General features: G+C 39.6%; 1 protein-coding gene across 1 annotated transcript in view; it reads left to right on the top strand.

Moving 5' to 3' along the window:
• Positions 1 to 17,903, top strand: part of PCP4 (Purkinje cell protein 4) — a 101,263-nt gene extending 83,360 nt beyond the window's left edge. Inside the window, exon 3 of the mRNA XM_060234246.1 lies at positions 17,544 to 17,903. Coding sequence (XP_060090229.1) covers positions 17,544 to 17,671 — 128 coding nt within the window. The 3' untranslated portion in view covers positions 17,672 to 17,903. The remainder of the gene's footprint in view (positions 1 to 17,543) is intronic.
• The last annotated feature ends 700 nt before the right edge of the window (positions 17,904 to 18,603 follow it).

Genomic DNA, 18,603 nt, shown 5'->3' with positions numbered 1-18,603 from the left:
AAAAATTTCCAAAAGAAGACAGAACTATAATTTGGTACTTGCTTTCAGCTGCTAGGACATTATATGCGCAGTTGTGGAAGCAAGAAAAAAATACCAGAGAAATGGGATTGGATTGTAAAAGTTATGACATGGAGTGAAATGGACAAATTAACAAGAATTTTAAGAGACTATGGTTTAGAAATTTTTAAGATGGAGTGGAAAAAGTTCAGAAGATATGTAGAAAAAGAGTGGAAAATAAAAGGACATTGGACAATTTTTGATAATGATTAAGTCTTAGAAAAAAGAAAAATATTAATTTTTGTTTTTATTAGTTAAGGGTACCATTAAACATTAGTACTTTAAGTAAATAACCCGGTGAGGGTCAAGTAACGGGGGGAGGGGTGGGTAGAAAATAATATACGGGATAGATAAAAAGTTATTAATGATGCAAGAAATATAATTTGTTACCATATGTTACCAAATAAAAAAATTGGGTTTTTTTTTTAAAAGGAATGCCCCCTATACCTTGATTGCATATTTGGTGGAGGAGAATACCAGGTAGGATATAATCTTCTCCAGAACCATCCTGCACAGAGAAGAGGAGCTCAGCAACAGTTCCAATGACTGGCTGACCCTCTCCCAAAAGTTGAATTTCTTTAAGCCCTTCCAGGACACCACCAATGTGCTTTGCACCCTTATGGCCGGCTTGGGACAAGTCATCCCCCTGATTCGAGGGCTGGACTGGCTCTTGACCTCCATGCTGGAGTCGGGCTGCTATGGGATGGCTGTTCTCTCATGGGACAGGGCATGAGCAGAGAGGTTGCAGGTGGGTATCACCACTAGGTTGCATTCTCTGCAATAAAGGGGAGCACAAGCTTGGTTGTATCTGTGACCCCTGGATAAAAGACAGAATTGGTCTCTTGAATTCAGAGCTCATACAAGGGAAGTGTGAGCTCTAAAGTCCAGAGCCTACAGGCCAACAGACATGGCTAGAGGGAACAGTGGATGGAAGAGGCTGGTAGGGGGAGGAGGAACCATAGCCCAGCATCTCTGTCTAAAAGAGCCCAGCCAGGGAGAAGCTCCATTACTAGTTGTCAGTGGTGAACTGTTAGAAAAGTAGTGGCAGGGGTCTCAGGCAAGCAATGGCAAAGGATTTGACAGAGGTGATGGTGAGGGAGTACTGCCAAGTCCCCTGAGTCCACCTAACCAGTTTGGTGTAGTGGTTAAGTGTGTGCACTCTCACATGGAAGAACCAGGTTTGATTCCCCACTCCTCCACTTGCAGCTGCTGGAATGGCCTTGAGTCAGTTATAGCTCTCGCAGAGTTGTCCTTGAAAGGGCAGCTTTTGTGAGAGCTCTCTCAGCCCCACCTACCTTACAGGGTGTCTGTTGTGGGGGAAGAAGATTGTAAGCCGCTCTGAGGCTCTGATTCAGAGAGAAGGGTGGAATATAAATCTACAGTCTTCTTCTTCTTCCACTGAAATCCTAGCAGGGGAGAGGTGTTAACATTCTCAATCAGGAATAAATGAATGTGTTCTGCTTATAAATTCTGTGCCTCTCTTTCTAACTGCCAACAGCCAACAGAGAAGAGACTGTGAAGCTGAGCTGAGCTGGGAACTCTGTTATTAGCTGCCAGCAGTGACTGTTACGCTTTGGAGGGCTGCTATTGGTATTTCCAAGGCTGGATAATTCCACCTCCACTGTTTTAATTACGTGGGAACAGTCTGTCTGGAAATGTATCCATTCACAAACTGCCACAAACAGCTTGAAAGTTCATGGAATGTTTGTAACGATTGTTCCACCATGTACATTGCTTTGTGAACAACAAACTGCCCAGAATTTGTGATAAACTTTAGTTCATGAGCTGGATTGTGCCTATCCCTACTAAGGATACTCTTCTAGGAGAAAATTCCATTGAATAGAATGGGATTAATTTTTGAGTATACCTGCCTAGGATTGCTCCCAAACAGTATTCATTTGGTTCATTTATTCATTCTAGCAATCATACAGGTTTCATCCCCTAACTACAGATTAGGAGAACAGTAATTTAATAATTATCTATAGTGCTATGGCACAGGATCTGGTGGAAAGAGGAAGTTTCCAGGTTATCTGTAGGATAACACTTGAGCATTCGTTCAGGAAGAACAATGGCTGAATCAGGAAAGTCTTACCAGTTCCAAATCTCATTCCTCCATTTAGATAGATAGGATCAAGAACAGCAATTCCTCACAGACAGTTCCCTTTAGGCAGGAAAGCAGGGAGTTGGCATGTTTTGCATTTTTAGGAAACAAAATTGTCATCATCTCCCACACAGAAAACCTGCTAGCTAGGAGCTGTAGGAAGTGCACTCATCTGTCTTTTGTATTTTTTCACAGGGCTACCCTTTATGCATAGCAGAGATAAAGCTCCTGGGTAAAATCCTTACTCAACCATGGGCAATTTCTGTTTTCCCTTAGGTGAGTGGCTACATGCAGGTCTGCTTTAGAAGCACATGTGTCACAATCAAAAGTAGAAAGATGTTCCCCACCTGTGGTTTTGGATACTCAGTGCCTTTGTTACCTAAAGTCAGAAGTAAGACACATATTAGCAAGATCACACAGAAAACACTGAAAGTGGCTTCTGTGTGACACTTTACTCTGCTAATTTATTACTATGGTCCAAAACCAGAATGCATAATACAATAGGGTACATAAAACATATAAATATATAAAATAATATATTACACTAAAAAATTCCAGAATCAGAAAAAAATTCAGTGTTAAAAAATTTAGACACATAGTTCTCATAGATAACAGAATTAGGGAGCTCTCTCTCTATATTAGTTAGCAATCTCCTACACTTCAGTGCCAATCATTCATATTTAGCAACCATACTGTATATGTTATGTCCTGACTCTTTATCAGAAAGCATTTTGGAAAAAAGTAGAGCTTTGTGTCTCCCCAGATAAGCTGAAAGTATGAGTACTTTGTAAATTTTACATATCTTGATTATACATCTTTTGATCAAAGATAACATGTCCTAATGTTTCTATTTTCCCATCACCACAGGGACATTATTGTCTATCTAATGGGATTTTTAAAAATATCTTCCTTCAAGGACTGTTGAGGACAAAGCTTCCCAACACATTAATATAAACGTTCTCTTGTGTTCATAATTTACTAGATTGTAAAGATAAGACAAAGGTGTTACTCTGTTCATAGAACTTGAGTCAGATAGGAGCTTATTAATTCTATTTATATCATGTTGCCTCTCAACATTAAGTATTCTCTGTTTCACCACCATTTTGGCTTTATCATACCCCATAGTGCAATATTGCAATAGTGGTTGCAATAAGCCATAAGAGGCTAATTTCCTACTTAACAGTCTAGCCTAAGGTGAAATACAAGTATCGAGTAACATTAAATTAATGAGACCTTTTTTTGGGGGAGGGGGGATTGGGGTGGAATTAGCTTTAGCCACTATGATATTGCTGGAATCCATAATCTGGCCTCCACGTTTACCAAACTCACATCCAGTTGAATTCCAGCATTTGTAGCACTGGAAGGACTCCCAGTGTCACTTTACTCAGCTGGAACCATAATGTAAGTATTGGTCCACACGTCATTCTATGGTGTGTGCAAGGCTGATGCAATGCAGTGGGCATCCTATAGCCATGGCTGCAATCCAGTATCAGTACCTTTTTGTTAACATGTACTCCAGTTCTCAGGATTGCTCCTGAAAAGGCATCGTTTATAGGGGGATGTTCTGTTACTTTTAGGTTAAAACAATTTTATTGGTAACATATGGTAATAAATCGATTTCTTACATCTTTAAAAACTTCTTTTATCTACCCCATATATCACTTTCTACCCACCCCTCCCCCCCCGTTACTTGACCCCCGCCGGTGTTATTTACTTAAAATGCAAATATTTAAAGGTACCCTTAACTATTAATATATATATATATATATATATATATATATATATATATATATATATATATATATATATATATATATATATATATATTCTTCTTTTTAAAACGTAATCATTATCAAAAATTGTCTAATGTCCTTTTATTTTCCACTTTTTTCTACATGTCTTCTAAACTTTTTCCACTCCGTCTTAAAAACTTCTAAATCATAGTCTCTTAATATTCTTGTTAATTTGTCCATTTCACTCCATGTCATAACTTTTATAATCCAATCCCATTTCTCTGGTATTTTTTTCTTGCTTCCACAACTGCACATATAATGTCCTAGCAGCTGAAAGCAAGTACCAAATTACAGTTCTATCTTCTTTTGGAAATTTTTCCATTTGTAATCCCAATAGAAAAGTCTCTGCACCATTTTTGAATTCATATCCCAAGATCTTAGAAATTTCTTGCTGAATCATCTGCCAATACTTTTTTGCTCTTTCACAAGTCCACCACATATGGTAGAAAGAACCTTCATGTTTTTTACATTTCCAACATCTGTCTGGCATCTTATTGTTCATCTTTGCCAATTTTTTAGGAGTCATATACCATCTATACATCATTTTAAAACAGTTCTCTTTAATACTATGACACGTCGAGAGCTTCATAGAATTCTGCCACAAGTATTCCCAAGTTTCCATCTGTATTTCTTTATTTACATTAATTGCCCATTTAATCATTTGAGATTTCACTACTTCATCCTCCGTAGACCATTTTAAAAGTAATTTTTCATTATCTCCAAGCAGAACTTTTTCCATTTTTTTGTTCTTTTCTTATTCTTTCAGTTTTGATATCGTTATCCACCAAACTCTTTATTTGTTGCATTTGGAACCAATCATATTTATTATTCAGCTCTTCAGCAGTTTTCAATTCTATTTTGCCACTTTGTATTTTTAATAATTGATTATATGACAACCACTTTTCTTCACTTATCTCAGCCATTATTTTTATTACTTCAGCTGGCACTATCCATAACGGTCTTCTCTCATCTCCATATTTCTTATATTTCATCCATGTATTTAGCAAATTATTTCTTATGTAATGGTGAGAGAAAAAACCGTCCATCTTCTTTTTTCCATAATACAAATACGCGTGCCAGCCAAATTTATTTCCGTGACCTTCCAGCACGGATGTTCTGTTTCTTTTAATGTGTTTTGAATTCAATCCATGGACTAAAACACACACACACACAAAACTACTTTTTCAAGTGCTAGCCAATGTTGATTTATGATTAACTAAAAAGTTTCGAGATGAAGCAAACCATTTTCTCCGCACATAACTCTTTGTATATTAATCTTTGTGGAATGTAGTGGAAGTAGAAAAGGTAAAGGTAGTCCCCTGTGCAAGCACCAGTCATTTCCGACTCTGGGGTGATGTTGCTTTCACAATGTTTTTGCAGCAGACTTTTTATAGAGTGGTTTGCCATTGCCTTCCAGTTAAACAAATTCATCTCACCCTCTCCTAGTGATGTAAGCTGGGCAAGACCTACTTCTTACTGCATCTTGTAAATCTAATGCCACTGTTAACCGCGCACCCACCCTTTCCTCCTTCACAAAACACTAGATAGTGACCTGAAAGTAATATGAGTCATTGGCTTGAATACTCACACACAGGCATGACCAAAATAGGTCAAGAAAAATTGCAAGGGTCTGTTTAAGTAGCAGACAAACCAAATAACCTGGCAGTTCTCACAGACTCTGTCTGACAAGGAAGTCAAAGAGAAGCAAAGAGGGAGTTTACAGATGACACCAAAAGATTCAGGAGCAGACTTCAAGAACCCCAAATGGTTCAGGAGCAGACTTTTACCCAGGTGATCTGGGTAAAAGTGTAATCAAATTTAATGTAAAGTGACACTCATGAAGGCAAACAGAAATCTATTTCAGCCTCCCAGGTACATTGATGGGATCCAAACCAGCTTTCAAGGAAAGAGATCTTGGTGTTAGAGTTGAAAGGTTTGTTATGCGGCAGCATTTTTTTTTAAAGGCAAACTCCATTCCAGGGATTCTTAAGAAACTGACTGAAGATAAAATGGCTAATCTCATAATGCCTTTTCACAATCTATAGTAGGGGTCTCCAACATGGAGCCTGTGGGCAGTACAGCCCCTTCTGACATCTTTCTTGATACTCAACAAGTGTTTTTTAAAAGTGGGCAGTGCTTCTTATTGACCATCAGAAATCTGGCTGTGCAGCACAACTAGCATATGAACATAAGAAGTGCTGTGCTGGATCAGGCCAAAGGCCAATCTAGTCACACAGTGGACAACCAAATAAGCCCACAAGCAAGAAGACTGAAACAGCATCAAACTGCCTGTGCTCTCTGGCAACTTACTTAAGGAGGCATACTATCTCTGGTAGTGCAGGGGTAGATATCCATCATGTTTAGTAGCCATAGATAACCCAGTACTACATGAATTTGTCCACTTCTCATTGAAAGTCTTCCATGTTGGCAGCCATGACCACATGACACCAAGAGAACAAAGCAGTAGACAAGAGGTACCTTTAAGACCAACTAAGTTTTATTCAGAATGTAAGCTTTCGTATGCTCTAAGCAGACTTCATCAGACAGTTTTGTCTGATGAAGTCTGCTTAGAGCATACGAAAGCTTACATTCTGAATAAAACTTAGTTGGTCTTAAAGGTACCTCTTGTCTACTGCTTTGTTCTATTGCTTCAGACCAACACGGCTGCCCACTTGGATCTATCTGCATGACACCAAGGAACTTCAGCACATGACACCAAGCTTTTGCTAAGTTGAAAAGTTACTTTCAGAATTTTGTGTAATCATACTCTCTGACAGTTTGTGGCTTTCTGCTCCTATAGGAGCCATTTTTTGTTGGCTGTTATGCTCCCACTACCCTGCGTCAGAATCCCAAAGGTACCTAAAATAGGATTTACTTCCAAGTAGACTGACATGATTGCTCCCTGAATAGCTAACAGTGCAATACTAAACAGAGTTAAGAGTTGCACCTTTCTAAGTTTTCTGAAGGTTTAGAACTGTGTAACTTTGCTTAGGATTGTAAGTCTATCATAAATCTAATAGCCAACTGGACATCAGTCTACAGATACTTAAATCTGTGGATTGGGTTCAGGTGGGAAGCAGGAAATTTTCCCTCCAAACTAGAACCCACCTGGATTTGCAGAAAAATATAAAAACCTATGAAAAAAATGTTGGGGGGTTTAAATCTCTGCAAACATAGGAGCATCATCTGTATGTATGCAGATAACCCTTTTCTATTGAAGCAGTGAGATGGTGCTGCCATAGCCAGGCAGTGGCAGTACTTCAGCTTGGTGCCCTGCCTGGGTTTGGAGGAGAAGATCCTCAAGAAACCATGCCTGGCATAAATTCCTGCTGCCTAGCCCCAGCTTTGTTGTAGCAGAGCCCCACAGCCCACCCAACCCCAGCCTTGCTACTTCCACAACAGCAGCTCCCTACCCCCTAGCCTGCCCAACCCTGTCTTCACCAGGAGCCATGCCTGGGTTAGGGATTGGCAGTGGTAACAGCAAGGTGGGCAGGAATCTGTGTCTAGCCTGGTATCTAGCGGTGGTGATGAACCACAACAAGGCCAATGGTGGAGCCGGGGGGAGAGGACAGGAAGCTGTTGCAAGACTGAGGTTTGATGAGCTGGGGTGGAGGCAGTACTGCTGTTGCTGCCTTTTTTGAGACAGTGAACCTGATGTTGGGCAGGCTGGGGAGAATCAATACCCCTCCCCAATTCTCATGAGTTCCCGCTTGTAAATTTTTATTAGCTAAATAAAGCTATCATGTTCTGAGACAGTGTACTTTTTGAGTAGCAGTTGCTTATGGGACAAATAAATAGGGCGAGTGTGGCTTTTATGCATGGCTTGCTATCTTATTTATTTTTTCTTGGATTTATATCCTGCCCTCCAGGCTCAGGGTGGTTCACAGCAAGAACAACAACAACAATACAATTAATAATAGATTAAAAATTAAAACAATGAGCACATAAACACCTCTGGCACCTACCAATGTCTCCCACTGGACAGGGCATAACAAACCAATAGCAGTGCCCAAATTCAGCAGATGCCAAGATAGTTCTTGAGGACCATTCATCCAGACAGTCGGCAAGGGAGGACAAGTCTTCAAATGTCCTCCAGCTCACCAAAGGCCTGGCAGCAGAACAGCTCCATCTTGCAGGCCTGCAGAATTGCACTATATCCTGCAGGGCTCTGATCTCAAGTGGGAGCAAGTTTCACCAGGCTGGGGCCAGGGCATTTTCTGTGCTGGCCCTAGCTGAGACTAAGCAGACAACTTTTGCACCAGGGACTACCAGCAGATGTTGTTCAGCAGAATGCAGAGCTATTTGGGGCACACAGGGGAAGAGGCCGTCCTGCATATGTGTTGGTCCCAGGCTGCATAGGGCTTTGAAGGTCAATACCATGACCTTGAACTGGATCTAGTACTCAGTAGGCAGTGAGTGCACTTGGTGCAGCATCAGCTGAACATGTGTCCACATAGATGTCATAGTCAGCAGGCATGCTGCTGGATTTTGCACTAGCTGGAGTTTCCAGTTCAGGCACAAGGGCAGCCCCATGTAAAGCACATTACAATAATCCAGTCTGGAAGTGACCATTGCATGGATAATTGTAGCCAAGGCCCAGGAGGAGAGCTAAGGGACCAACTGCCTGACCAGTCAGAGGTGGTAAAAGGCCAATTTGGAGCCATGCTGACCTAAGCTTTCATGGAAAGTAAGGCACACAGAACCACCCCCAGGCTCTTCACCATGAGCACCTGTGCCCTATCAAGAGTTGAAAGCCTGATTCCTGATCCCACCCGCCCTTAGAGCTCAGATACAGGACCTCTGTCTTTGAAGGATTTAATCTCAGCTGGCTCTGTTTTAGCCACCCATTTATGGCTCCCAAAGCCCTGCCCAGAATATTTGGGGCAGTGTCTGTCCATCCATCCATCTATCCACAGATGAAACTGAGTGTCATCAGCATACTCCATTCTTGGAGGCATCTGTTTAGAAATAAGAAGATGAGCAGTAGAAGTCTTAGGTTTAATTCAGCAGGAATTGTCTTGAGTTCCTATGTTCATAAATATATCTTCCTCGAGGTAGAAGAGTTCATAGAATACTAATTTCCAAGGAAAGTATAGGAATCAATGATTGGCATTCTTAATCTACTGAGTGCCTTTCTCTCTTGATAAGACTTAACTTAATTAAAAAGGTGGTATTTATAGATTCACTCCAAAGGAACACATACATTTAACTTCAGATTAAAGTAATTGGCATATAGCATTCCCAAGGTTTTGGTCAGATAAGAACAATCATACTGGACCAGTTCCAGTATGCTTTGGCATCCTTGATACTGGCAGGATGATGGCACATGAGTATTTAATAGCATTATGTTAAATTTTTGGCAACAATCCATTTTGAAGTAAAAGGGGATTGAGGTGTGTAAAACATTGCTGCTGCTGCTTCTTTTTTGCAGTATTTACCATATGTTGATAGCTGCTCTCCCCCCTGCCCCCATATATACCATTAAAAATGTTTCTTTCTAAGAGGATCAGAGCTGATGAGGGATCACAATGTGATGATATCATGTCATATGGCCATTTAGAACTAGACATGTAACAATGTAAAAAAGCAAAATAAAAGTAAGTGCAGGACACATTGCTCTCACTCTAAACAGACTTCTGGGTAATACTACAAAGCCAATAAAATTCATCTACATCATGTGAAATTAGACAAAAGGCAATGCTGCTTGCCAGTATACCAAATAATTGAACATTTTAATCCCCTGTTGCAAGCAACATATCAAAAAGGATCTTCATTGGTAAGCTGTTCATTCCTGAGACCAAATCAAGATGTGTATGTATGTGTCTGTTTTAGTACTGTCAAGTTGTTCCCGATTTATGACAATCCTATGAATTAATGTTCTCCAAAATGTCCTGTTGTTAACAGCCTTGTCCAAGGGTGTGATCACATGAGAGATTTGGCCTGACCTAGTCATGCCTCCCTTCTGGATTTACGATCACACATGTATATCTGCTCCCTAAGTCCCACCCATACCTACCTCATTTTAGGATGGGCTGGGACTGGATTAAACATCTACTGGGAACTTCCCAGTGGCAGATCTCTAAAAATGCATGCAGAGTGTGTTTTTCCACTATCTGAATGGCCAGGGTGCATGATGTACCCACCCCACATGCACTGGAGCAGTCTGAATGTTCCTTTGTGTGTCTCCCAGCAGCAGAGTGGGGTCTATATGATTGGCACAGCATGCATCAAAGAGAATGACTTTTCAAAGCTGAGATACTGCTGTGCCAAATTTCCAGTGTGATCCCACCCCAAGTCTTGCAAACTGACAGCTGTGGCTTCTTTAAGTCAATCTGTCTGATTTTGGGTCTTTTGCTTTTCCTGTTGCCTTCAACTTTTACTAGTATTATTTTCTTTTCCAGTGATTCTGGTCTTCTCATAATATAACCAAAGTACAAATCAAAATACAGGTGCTTAAAGCCCTAAGCAGCTGGGGAACAAGGAAACTGAAAGAGTGCTTGCTCCTGTATCAACCTGCCTGGATAAGATTAAAATGAATTGCATTGAAAAATGATGTAAGCACCATGAAGGAGACAGATCTTCCCCCCTAATGCAGTGCCTCATTTGTGGAATTATCTTCCATATAATTCCATGTGGAACCAAATGTGTTAATTTTCTGGTGTTGAATAAAGGGTTGTTATTTTCCAAGACCAGTGAGAATGGTTAGTTCTGGCCTAACAGTTTTTTCAGTTTGGTGAAGTGGTTAAGTGTGTGGACTACACAGTTTGGTGTAGTGGTTAAGTGTGTGGACTCTTATCTGGGAGAACCGGGTTTGATTCCCCACTCCTCCACTTGCACCTGCTGGAATGGCCTTGGGTCAGCCATAGCTCTGGCAGAGGTTGTCCTTGAAAGGGCAGCTGCTGTAAGAGCTCTCTTAGCCCCACCCACCTCACAGGGTGTCTGTTGTGGGGGAGGAAGGTAAAGGAGATTGTGAGCCGCTCTGAGACTCTTCGGAGTGGAGGGCGGGATATAAATCCAATATCATCATCATCATCATCATCTTCTTCTTCTTCTTCTTCTTCTTCATGCTGCAATCCTATGCACATTACATGGGAGTAAACCTCTCTGGCACCCTTTGGGGTTTGGGGAACATAATACCTGTGATTCATAGGGTCTTGAAAGCACCAGCTCAGTCAATGCTTGCTTGTACAGTAAAGTTCAAGCACCTGAAGACATTGTTAGTTTCATTCATGTAAGGTTGGCTTCAACTAGAGTCAGGGCCTTTTTGGCTCTGGCTCCCAAGCTGTGGAATGAACTGCTGGAGGAGATCAGGGCTCTGCAGGACTTGTTACAGCTCCACAGGACCTGTAAAACTGAGCTTTTCAGGATGCCTTTTGGTGAACATCTTGAGGCCTCCTGCTAGAGTGATCTACTGGTGATGCTGCTAACAAGAAACCATCTATGCTGAGCTATGTCACATGGCTATCACTGCTGACTGTAGCCTGTAGGGTACTGATGCCTGTTTATCCATGTTATGATTTTATGATGTGTTTTATTGTATTTATTACATTGTATTTATTCTTTTGATGTTTTAATGCATTTTGTTCGAAGCCGCCCCAAACAGTTCACAGGAGGAGCAGCGTATAAATTAACAGATAAATAAATGAAATAAAATTTACCTACATTTACAATCCATTACAAGGGAGAAGAGCCATGATACAGTAACCTGCCTCCTCATCTAGGAACCTTCCTGAGGCCACCCTCCAGCTCCCTGGCTGTTTGTTTGGCTGGGCAGCTTTTCCCTTTCTGTCAGTAGCAAGTAGCTGGGCTTGGATGCGGATTGTCTTTTCCCTATAATGAAAAAATAAAACAATGCAAATAGAAGGTTAGGAAGGGAAAAAATGTGTTTTAATAATCAGAGAAAAATACCAAATGCCATGCTGGTTGCATTCTACCAAGCAGTAGTTCTACCTCATGTCCATTCTTTGGAATGGAACTTTACAGGGAGAAGCTCTTGATGGAGTACCTTCTTCGGGTATGAAGTAAAGCTGCTATTTTGAAAGCTGTGTTGAATGACAGATTGGAGATTTGTAATCTCCATCTGTAATTGTCTAGTTAATATTTCATTACATGTTGTATTACCCCCATTAATAGTTGTATCTTTATGGTTGGTTCCATGTGTAGGCTGTCACAGTGAAACAGGATTTAACCTACTTGATCATTAGCAGTTAATTGTGTTATCTTGGCACCACATTAGGGTCTTCTGAAATGGTTCCTGATCTGTTTTACTGAAGCCAAAAGCTTCTGAGCATCACACAGCTCTTGCTTGGGCTTGTGTACAAAATGTGGAGTTTCTGCAAATATTTCCTCTTGGAGGCTAGTGCTTGAGCACAAACTCTCCAATGGGCTTACTTGTGATTCCTTTAATGTAAAGAACACTTTTAGTAAGGAAGTGTTTCAATAACACCAGCATATGTTGGCTCCTTATAAAGATTTTTTCAGCTTGGTGTAATTTTTATTTTGAGGAGAGAGAATGAGGGGCAAATGTTGGTTTAAAATGAAGTATTATACATTGATTTAATGTTTTTTTTCTTTCTCATTATACTTATTCTGATATATGCCAGTTATTATGTCAAAAATAATATCCTTACTCTTTTGTTATTACAACTGGGAGGAAAAGATAAATCAGAGACTTCAAAGGCTTGAGTTGAAAGAATTTTTTCATCCCATAGCACAACTACCATCATATTGTACATCTCAGCTTTTTGCACAAAGAACATTATTTTCACTCAGAACACTGCACTGCCAAAGTAAAAGTCAAGTCAAAAGGAGCTCAGATTGGCTATCTTTTATCCAACTGGTAAATTACAGTTTACTAGGAACAGATTTTTTTTTTATTATGACTATTCAACAATTATGCATTATCTGAATAGGAAACAGTGATACATTTATTCTGACTCCAAACATTCTTTTTCTATAGAATTGTCCAGTCACCTGAAAAGTTTTCAATATTATTAGGTACTTTTCTTCAGTGTCAAGTCCCTTTCGACAGATTAAGTGCATGGGATATTGCCAATTTAGGTTTCATTCCTTCAAAGTACAAATTGGTCTGGGAAAGGAGAATGTTATATCACCAATGCTACATTTCTTTTGTAACTTAGAAGAATCTTCACAAATAAATGGATGCCCAATTTAATGTTGCATTTTGAATCAGAATGATTTCCTTGGAGATATTCTAGAAGTGCCTAAACATCTATATTATTAATATCAAGAAGCTGTTCATTTTAGAGGTGTTCAAGGTACACTCATTTTCAGCACATGCTATGTTTCAAAAAGCTCATGTGAATACTATATAAGTATTCCTTCTTGATCAAGATGGTTAAAAATGGTAGAAATCGTTTTTAAAGATGTGGATCCTCCTGCAGTCAAGCAATGAAAAATTTCATAATATGAATGGGGGAAATTTAAGCATACACTTAACTCTCCTGGCAATATCAAACAGAAATTGAACACTTAACATAGTGCATCAAATTCCTTCACTGATTCATTTGCTAACATCCACTGTGAGATACTTATTCATCAGGCAGTGAGGAATGGCATTGTTTGACAGTCACTTAATATTGACTTTGGAACAGAACTCTGGTGAATAATGTGAGAAGCCTGATACACATCACAGCACTGGGGGTACCTGCTACTTGAAATAATTCTAGTCTCCAAGAAACCTCATCAAAGGAGCTCCACCTGATTATATATACTTCATGCGCAATACTAACTGCTTTGATGGGACAATAAATGGAATAAAAACAAACAGATAATCATAATTGCCCAAACCACTGTTTTCTCTGTTGTTATCACTCACGTTTGGAACCTATGCAGACTAGTTAATTTCATCCTTCAGTTTTATTATGATGAAATCTAAGAATGAAGAATGATAGAGTACTATAATTTCATCCCTCTGAATTTTTTGTGTACAAAGATTCCCTCTACCATACCTTTAGAAAGCCAGTTTACATAGACAAAAGCACAGCCAGAACTATTGGGTATTCATGGCTATAGGAGGGTAGTAAATGCTTTTCATTTACCAGTATTACCATCTATCTATTTATCTATCTATCTATCTATCTATCTATCTATCTATCTATCTATCTATCTATCTATCTATCTATCTATCTATCTATCTATCTATCTATCTATCTATCTATCTATCTATCTATCTATCATCTACCTACCTACCTACCTACCTACCTACCATTTTGGTTCTAACTTGAAAAGTAAACCAAGAAATTAGCTGAAGGCATTGTAGTGAATAATTACATTTGCACTGCATATCTCAGAAACTTGCTCACTATCCATCCTGCCTTTTTATTGATTGTGCTGTGCAGAAACACATTACATAGCTAACAGATTTGTTCTGCAAAAAGACTGAATAACTAATTTGCTTTTGCAGCTACAGCATTTGGAATGTGTGCTGGATAGGGAGACTCAATTGGATCAACTAATTTAGCTTGTGATTTACATTTTAGTTTCCTTATGCATCTATAAATATTGTGATAGTTGTTTAAATAAATAATAGATTTATCTCCTAAGGAATATTCTAATGCCTACATAAGAATGAAAAATAATTTATAAGTGTGACGGAACCGGCCCGATTCTGCCTTCAGACCCAGACCCAGTCCCGTCAACTCCCTATTGAGTCACCAACTCCTGGAGGGAGCTATTTCTCCTCCGGCCACTTGGGCTCTCTGCCACCACCTGCTGAGTCTAGGGGTTCAGATTGAGAGGAACAGGACTCCCAATCCCCCTCTCCAGCTATGAGGCCAGGCCTCAAGGTCCTCTGCCACCCTGTACTTGGGTATCACAGAGACCACAGCACTTCTTCGGGGAACCCCGGGAGGATTGGCACCTTATCCAACTGCATGCCTTCCCCCTCCCCCAGGGCCCCCTTCATAAAGCAGCGTGGTCTAAGCGGTTGGGGATCTATGTGGTACAGATTTTGACTGCCAGCATTCAAAACAGTAAAAATGTTTAATAAGAAGAGAAAAATAAAAAATAAAAACAAAAACAGTTACATGTAAAAGTTTAGCACAGCACCTGATCAGCAACAAGAAGGACAAATAAAAGGTGGATTTAAATGCATCCTCTCGTCCCTGGTGTAAACTTGCCCTACCTTGTGAATTACTTACTCGGTCTGACTGCCTGGGGTCTTCTTCCTCTTGAGTAGGCCTCTCCCACAGTCAGGAGCCCACAGACTGACAACCTCTCTCTTTGAGGGCCAGCTGAGAACTGAACTTTTCCCGCCTCACTCCGATAAAACAAAAGAACTTCCTGCCCCTCTAGGAGGCTCTCCCTCTAGAGTTGATGGTTTAACTCCGGAAGGGAGGGGGGAGTGAAGGGAAGGCTAGGCCCCAAAGCCTGCCTAGCAGTTTCATGTTCCCTCCCAACTAAGATGGCATTTCTCCACAATAAGCACAGATGCATTGTCCTGGAATGAAACCTTTATTTTGGTGGACCTATCCATAAGCAGAGTTATTATTTGGCAGTGTCCGTTTTCTGCTATTTTGGGGGGGATTGATATTGTGTGTCCATGTTTTCACACAAACAAAAAGCACTGAGAAACTATTGTAGTGAAATGTCTTAACAGCTCTGGATTTGGGATGTGGGAGAGCTGTTAGAATATGTCTTGCACCTTAGTACAGACTTCTACCTTATTGGCAAGTGGCAGAAACAAAAGGGAAAGATTGACCACATTCTAGAGAAGGAAGTGTCTTTGGAGGGAACGAAAGTTCACTCCATTTTTCTTATTCCCAACTGCAGTTGTTTCTCCCAGTCTCATAATATTCAAATGATAGAAGAAATCGACAGGAACGGATACACAAGTCCCTTATTCAAAAGAAATTTTATCACTTTTTATTTTCTTTTTAAAGTGCTTCATGAAGGGCTTTGCAAATATGTATCTCTCCTTTCATGTACATCCCAAAACACAGTTCTAAATTGAAATTCCATAGCAGTTTTGAAAGCTCTTGAGAGGAAGCAGACTATATTCCTATAAGGTGGCACTATCTGTAAAGTACCCACAACAGTAATACCAAAATATATACATGTCTGTTGCGGCAGTGCTGGCTATTGTATTTATTTATTTATTTGCAAAATGTTCAGCTTTTCTCTCAGCACATTGCTCTTAAGGCTTATTCAGAGGATAGGAATTGTGTTGCTTTTCTGAAGTGCTGCTAAAAATAGTAAAGAAAACTACACAACAGATGAAGTCAAGAATGAAACAACAACAACAAAAGAATGTGTACACAAATAATGACTTCACAATACCACCTCTTTGTGGGAAGGCTGATTTTAGTGGTGCTGTACTAGCTGAATATAGAAATGTCTGAGAAATTTCAAAAAGTCAACCATGGTTGCTGCTAGACTTTTAATAGCCTATACATTGTTGAGGAAAGCATCCCAATGTCTTCCTATGCCTAGATAGCCTCAAAATCTTTACCATGATAGAAACAATTATTCAGTCTGTTTCATATTTTCTTTCAAAAGACTAAAGAAAGGGACTCATGTTTGAGTGCTAGACATATATACTAATGACAACCTGAACTAATGACACCCTGCTCATAATATGCTGTTTCTAATGGTTTGTATGGCCTTTGTTGCTGCTGCTATGAATGGAGACATTTGCAGTGGCAACAAAGTTGCCCAGATGTTTTCCCAGCACTTTTCTTGCTTCAGTCTGTTGTAGCTGCAATCCCCCTGTCACCATGCTTTTTTAAATAAATGGGCTTCTGAAAATCATAACTGATGCACTGCTATTGCACATAACATTACAACAATCTACTGCATCAATAAACTGGTTCCTGGTACTCATTTTAAAAATCAAGCTTTTTTTACTGTAGAGCTGTAAGAGGAAAAGTACAGTTTGAACATTTCCTCTTCTAAAGATGAAACAGACTAAAGATTAATTTTGTTGCTAAATGGAAGGCTGGACCCAGTATATTGTTCCAGTAGAACACTACAGTCATTTCTTAATTACCATTTCTTAATTTTTTTTAAAATCAGCTGCTAATATGTTAGACAGCTGCTAATATGTTAGACTGCCGCTGGTGGGCTTCTACATTTTTCAGGTTTTTTTTTTTAAATTTTGCATTTCCTGTCTTGAATGAAGCAGTGTTACCCATCTTCATGAGCATGCTGGATGAATAAAGGATCCCTTTTTATGTTTTAGTCAATCACTGTATTTCTGTGCCTTAGTCTATAACCTGACAAAGTTTCTTTTTATTTTCAGTAATGAATAACAAATGATCATATATTTATTTTTATTTAAAAAAATCATCAGTCACTTTTGTAGCTCACTGTAAAAACAATACCTCAGTAGACAAATAAACAAAGTGCTGGTCTTAAAACATCTAACAAAATGCTTCTAGATTGCAATTTACAAAGAAGATACCCATACAATTAAAAGTGGAGTTTTTCTTAAAGTCTCCTATTAAAACACAAGTTCCAATATATGATTCATCAAAATAAAACTAGACAACTGTTGACAAATCTTCATATGCTATTTTGTTATACTATGTATATTAATCTGTTATGGAATTGTGTTTGTCTTCTTTCTTCAGATGGGCAAAAGAAAGTTCAAGAGGATTTTGATATAGACATGGATGCACCAGAGACAGAGAAGGCTGCAGTGGCAATTCAGTCTCAGTTCAGAAAATTCCAAAAGAAAAAGGCTGGCTCACAGTCTTAACAGCTACCTCACAGTTTCAACATCACCACTTCCTGGTCTGATAGGAAATGAACAAACAAACAAACTAGATGCATGTACAGAAATTATCACTATTTTAAAACTCCATTGGAAGGTATTAAAACTATAAAGATTATTGTGTGGTATAATTTCTGTGCAACTCCATTCTCATTGCTTCTGTAACTTACCATTTTGCTTGATGTTAAAATAAAATGTTAGGATGAAGTTACTCCAATTGTCAGCCTTGACCTGTCTTGTTACATTAATCCAGCAAGCCTAGTACTACAATTTAAAACACTCCAGATGCCTATTTTCCTCTTCACTTAAAGCTTAGAGACACAGCACCTTATGTTATCAACATCTCTGTCTCTTTTTTTGCTGAGAAATTAGAGCATAAACTCTCTTCTCAGTTTCCCTCACTTGGTGAGTCCAGAAACCAGTCATATGTGTTAATTGACAATATTTTCCCTTAATGAGTCAAGCTTACAAAATGCCATGGGCTGCTAATTCTGCTGGGTGGACCTTTTTTTTGAGGGGTATGTGTGTTAATGTGTATGCGTTAATGTACATTTGAGAGAGATGTCTCATGTTCTAGAGCAGGGTTTCCCAAACTTTTCCCCCCATGGCCCGGTTATTTTTACACTTCTTCGTGGCCCACTAAAATTTGGGGGTGGAGCAAGACTTTGGGGCAGGGCCAGGAGACAGGAAATGGTGTCATTTCTTGTGGTGTCACTTCCAGGTCAAGGACCAAGTGATGTCACTTCCAGGGCACACTGAACCAAAACTCCACCTCTTCCTGTGATGTCACTTCCAAGGCACTCCCCCAAACCTGCCTCTTCTGAAGTAACTTTGTTTTCAGAAAAATCTCTCTGAAACTCATGCTGAGTCAAAATGGGGGTGAAAACTGGGCGGTCTGCAACTTTTTCATACATTCC

This window comes from Heteronotia binoei, chromosome 3 (genome assembly GCF_032191835.1).
Source record: "Heteronotia binoei isolate CCM8104 ecotype False Entrance Well chromosome 3, APGP_CSIRO_Hbin_v1, whole genome shotgun sequence".
NCBI classification, from domain to species: domain Eukaryota; kingdom Metazoa; phylum Chordata; class Lepidosauria; order Squamata; family Gekkonidae; genus Heteronotia; species Heteronotia binoei.
Note: the sequence above shows the minus strand (reverse complement) of the source record. Positions and strands in the feature narration are given on the sequence as shown.